The sequence below is a fragment of the Carlito syrichta genome, unplaced genomic scaffold, assembly GCF_000164805.1.
Source record: "Carlito syrichta isolate Samal-C Ts95f unplaced genomic scaffold, Tarsius_syrichta-2.0.1 Scaffold303736, whole genome shotgun sequence".
Classification (NCBI taxonomy): domain Eukaryota; kingdom Metazoa; phylum Chordata; class Mammalia; order Primates; family Tarsiidae; genus Carlito; species Carlito syrichta.
The window spans coordinates 1,179,225-1,184,190 of record NW_007247832.1 but is presented as its reverse complement, the minus strand read 5'-3'; the positions used below and the strand labels follow the sequence as shown (position 1 = coordinate 1,184,190).

Below are 4,966 nucleotides of genomic sequence, written 5' to 3'. Positions count from 1 at the left end.
CGGCCACTGCACTCCAGTCTGGGTGACAGAGTGAGACTCCAACTCAAAAAAAAAATGATCGGTTCATTCATTTATCCATACTGTCCTTCCTGAAAACCTACCACTCTATGGGCAAGCTCTGAGCTTGAAACTTGGGATACAAAGTCAGTTTCAGCCAGTTACAAGGGGGTGACAAGTAGCCACATGACATGTTTGGAGTAGGACTCGGAGGCCACAGTCCATAGCTGGATGTAGCATGAGGCTGAGTCTTGCAGATGAGCTTGAGTACCCTCAGGGGTAAAATAGAAAAAAGTATTTGAGGCAGAGGGATAGTTCGTGCCAAGGCAAGAAGGCATGGAAGGGCCTGGAGTCAACTGAGAAAGACAGATGTTTCTGATGGGATGGACTATCTGCTGGAGAGAGAGAGAGAGAGAGAGAGAGAGAGAGAGAGCGCGCGAGCATGTTGGAAGGAGGAGATCGTATGGCCGTGGCCAATGAATAATCTTGATGCCATGTCTCATTTCTGTTTCATACAGCAGACAAAGGGAAAACAGCTGAGATTTTTCAATCATGGATCTAAAACGATGAGGGTCGAGGTTTTTTTTGTTTTTGTTTTTGTTTTCAGTTGGCGTCTCACTCTGTCACCCAGGTTGGAGGGCAGTGGCACGCTCATGGCCACCCCAGCGTCGACCTGCTGGGCTCCAGCAATCCTTCCACCTCAGTCTTCCAAGTAGCTGAAACTGCAGGCACGCACCATGATGCCTGGCTAGAGGGCTGGTTTTAGAAGGTGTCATTCCAGAGGCCAAGACACCCAATTCCCGCCTAGACTCCTGCCTGCCCCCCAGGCAAGAGCGTTTAGGCCTCAGAGTGAGGTTTCAGAAAAAGGCAGGAGAGAGAACACACAGACCAGGTGTCCCCTGGAAGGGAAGGACAGTTTGAGGCAGCTCTCGGATGATAAGGCCTGCTTATGGACATAAGGGATATTGGAAAGGGCTTTTTGTTTTTTTATTTTATTTATTTATTTATTTATTTTGAGTTGGAGTCTCACTCTGTCACCCAGACAGGAGTGCAGTGGCCGCTCCCGGCCACCGCAGCCTCGACCTGCTGGGCTCCAGCGATTCTTCGGCCTCAGCCTTCCAAGTAGCTGGAACTACAGGTGCACGCTACCACGCCCAGCTAATTTTTGATTTTATTGTAGAGATGAGGTCTCACCAAGTTGCCCAGGTGGGTCTCGAACCCGCGGGCTCAGGCAATCCACTCACCTCAGCCTCTCAAAGTGCTGGGATTACAGGCTGAGCCACCGAGCCCAGCTGGCTTTTTGCTTTTTTTAAACATGGACAGAGAGTATAAACTTACATCTGCACTAATTAAATAATGATGTCAGGCCGGGCATGGTGGCTCATGCCTGTAATTCACAAACTTTGAGAAGACAAGGTGGGAGGATCACTTGAGTCCAGGAGTTTAATACCAGCCTGGGCAACATAGCAAGACCTCGTCTCTACAAAAAAATTAAAAAATTAGCCAGGTATGGCGGCATATACCTGTAGTCCCAGCTATTCAGGAGGCTGAGGTGGATTGCCTGAGCCTCAGAGGATGAGGCTGCAGTGAGCAGTGATTGTCGTGATCATGACACTGTACTCCAGCTTAGGCAACAGAATGAGACCCTGACTCAAGAAAAATTTTAATTAATAATAATGTGGACCAGGCTCAGTGGCTCAGGCTGTAATCCCAGCACTTTGGGAGACTGAGGCGAGCAGACTGCCTGAGCCCATGGGTTTAAGACAAGCAACTTGGCAAGACCCCAGATCGACGCTAGGGTGGCCATGAGTGTGCCACTGCACTCCAGCCTGGGCGACAGAGTGAGACTCCAACTCAAAATAATAGTAATAATGTTACCCATAACTTGGAACTTCGTAGCATCAGCTTTGTGTGCTACCCTTGAAAATCACACGGTGTCAAGTTCATGATGTGGTGGCATCCTAATTAAAGACATCCTGCAGTAATTCAGAGCCCTTTTCTCCCGCTTCCTTTCTCCCACAATGAGTTCCCACTGTACAAACCCTCTCTTCCCACAAGACACCAATCAGAGTTCAGACTGAGGGCAGGCATGAGTGGGTCTGGGTTCTGGTGCAAGCATGATTTCTATAAAAAGACACTTAGAAAACAAGTAACAATGTTGCCATTTTGCCTTTAATGGAAAAGAGGCTATTACAGTAAAAAAACAACCAAAAATGTATTTTTATTTAAAAAACAAAACTTCATCCAGCAATCACTGTTTTGAATTTTTAGCAATACACAAACACTTGAACATCAATAGTCTTTATAAAAATAAACTCTGAACATGTGATTAAAAAGGGAAAACTCCAGTCTTTTTTTTTTTTTATTATTTTTTTTTTTAGTGTTTTGGATTTTTTTAAAGATTTTTTTTAAGCCTTTATCACTTCTTCCAGAAAGTTCAGTCTTTTTTTTTCTTTCTCTTTTTATTTTTTTAGCTTTTTGGTATATTTTTTTCTTTTTTCAGTCTTTATCACGTCTTCCAGGAAGCCTAGTCTTTTTAGCTGCACAAACACACGACAAAAAAGAGCCAGGAGCCGGATCTGCCTGAGATGGCTCACCCCAGTGTGGAGGGGGCCTTGACCTTGGACACCAGGGCCTGCTTGAACCGTCTCTTCAGGTCCTGCATGTTGGGCGAGCGCGGCCGGGGAATGGCGGGGACCCTCCTCCGTGCCCCACCCAGGTTGTGAAGCTTGCCCACCTCCTTGCAGAGATGCTGAAACACATCACAGACGTCTTCGTAGTTCTCACTGGTGGAAATTTCGAGGAACAGGCTGCCCAGCTCATTGGCCAGCTGGATGCCGTCCTGCGTCTGCACCTGCCGGGCGTGCAGAAGGTCCCCCTTGTTGCCCACAATGATGACAGGGGCTCTGGAGTCAGGGTGGACCTTCCGGATGTGCTGGTACAGGGGCCGGATGGACAGGTAGCTGTCGTAGTCGGTGATGGAGTAGACCAGCAGAAAGCCCTCGGCCCACTGCACACACTTGGACAGAGAGTCGACCACCTGGGGGAGGCTGTCCTGGATCTGGAAGGGATCAGAAGGAGACCCTATCAAGGAGGCCTCGGTAGGACACGGCTCAAAACGCCATCAGGCCGGGCGCAGTGGCGCACACCTGTAATCCCAGCACTTTGGGAGGTGGAGGCAAGAGGATTGCCTGAGTCCAGGGGTTCGAGATCAGCCTGGGCAACATGGCGAGACCTCCTGTCTACAATAAATTTTAAACATTAGTCAGAGGTTGGTGGCGTGTGCCTGTAGTTCCAGTTATTTGGAAGGCTGAAGCGGAAGGATCACCTGAGCCCTGGAAGGTTGAGGCTGCAGTGGCCACGAGCATGTCACTGCACTCCAGCCTGGGTGACAGAGTGAGACTCTGACTCAGTCAGTCAATCAATCAGTCAATCAATATTATAAAAAACAAACCAAAAAAGCCATCAAAGCGGCCCTTGAAGAATAACTCTGAAAAATAAATTACTTCCCTCTCTCTCCCTATCTCCTCTCTCTCTTTCCCTCTCCTTCTCTTCTCTCCCTCCCCCTCTTCCATCCCCTCCTCCTCCCCTTTTCTGTTTCCCTCTACCTCCGCCTCTCCCTAAAAGGAAAAAAAAAAAGAAAGAAAGAAAGAAAGAAATCATCAAATTCAGGTCTCAGGTCCTCCCCAGCTTCTGCAGAGATAGGCTTCTGATATGGAAGGATAGATTCCCAGGCTAACTCCCAGACTGGATTAGTTTATTAGCTGTTATCAGTGCATTCTTTGTAACCCCTGGCTTGACGGGCAGTCTCTGCTGACCCACGGCTGACTGAACAATGACCCCAAACCAGACTGGCTCAATTTTTGGGAAACTAACTCATAACAAACAAAACTTTTTGAAACTAAGCCAACATAAACATCTATTCCCAAGCCCATAAAAGTATTTTGAACTTGACATGCACTTCTTGAGAATGTTACAGAAACAAATTCCTTTCCTTGGGCTCTTCCCCAAGACCTTCCCTCCCCAGAAGGGAGTAGCAATTAGTAACCTGTTAATCAAGCTACATTCCAGACCACAGGCCAAGAGGTTATCTGGATGCAATTCCTGACTTGAGGAAACAGCTCATAACAGAAGAGCTGGACGTCAGCAGTCCTGGGTGGGGCGGGGGAGAACATGCTCTCCCACCAGATTCCCCTTTCCTTTTGCTTTTGTTTGAGTCGGGGTCTCACCGTTGCCCAGGCTGGAGCACGGTGGCAAGGTCATGGCTCACCGCAGCCTCAACCTTCTGGGCACAGGTGATCCTCCACCTCAGTCTCCCAAGTAGCTGGGACTACAGGCGCACCCCAGCACACTTGGCTAATTTTTAAAAATTCTTTTGTAGAGATGAGGTCTCACTATGTTGCCCAGGTTGGTCTGGAACTCCTGGGCTCAAGCAATCCTCCCATCTGGGCCTCCCAAAGTGCTGAGATCACAAGCGTGTGAGCCACCTTGCCCGACCTCAGGGCTGTTTTTTTCTTTTTTAATGGTTTGGGTCTTTTTTTTTTTTAGTGGTCCCCTAGCCACCTCTGAAAGAGGCAGTGAGACCTGCCCAAGTAGTGATGGCAGGTGTTGCAAAGAGAAGTCAAGGGAGGTGATGAGAGGAGGCTTCTCACACCCCACCCCTGCCCCTACCCCCGGAAACAGCCCCCTCCTCCAACTCAGGGCATGACGGGCGTGTTTAGACGCCTTGCAGGTGGGTCCCCGGGTGGTCCCCGCGCGGGGGGCGGGTGCTGTCTGTCCCGGCCGCCCTCACCTGGGTGCCCCCGGGCGTGTCCTGGATCTGCAGGGACAGCTGGTCCCCCTCCACGCAGACGAGCCGCGAATACAGCTTGCCTGGAGAACGAAGGAGAGTGGCTGTTAGGGTCTCGCGGCGGGGAGAGACGCGGGGCGCGCGGGGACCGCGGGCGGGGCGCGCGCCTGACCTGGGGGG

At 49.9% G+C, this 4,966-nt stretch overlaps 1 protein-coding gene across 1 annotated transcript in view; it reads right to left on the bottom strand.

Annotated features, from left to right (window-relative positions):
- Nucleotides 1-2,147: 2,147 nt before the first annotated feature.
- Nucleotides 2,148-4,966, bottom strand: part of RASL11A (RAS like family 11 member A) — a 3,614-nt gene continuing 795 nt past the window's right edge. The window contains exons 2-3 of the mRNA XM_008059158.1: nucleotides 4,790-4,958; nucleotides 2,148-3,058 (exon numbers count right to left, since the gene is read on the bottom strand). Of these exons, the coding sequence (XP_008057349.1) occupies nucleotides 2,591-3,058; nucleotides 4,790-4,958 (637 nt within the window). The 3' untranslated portion in view covers nucleotides 2,148-2,590. The remainder of the gene's footprint in view (nucleotides 3,059-4,789; nucleotides 4,959-4,966) is intronic.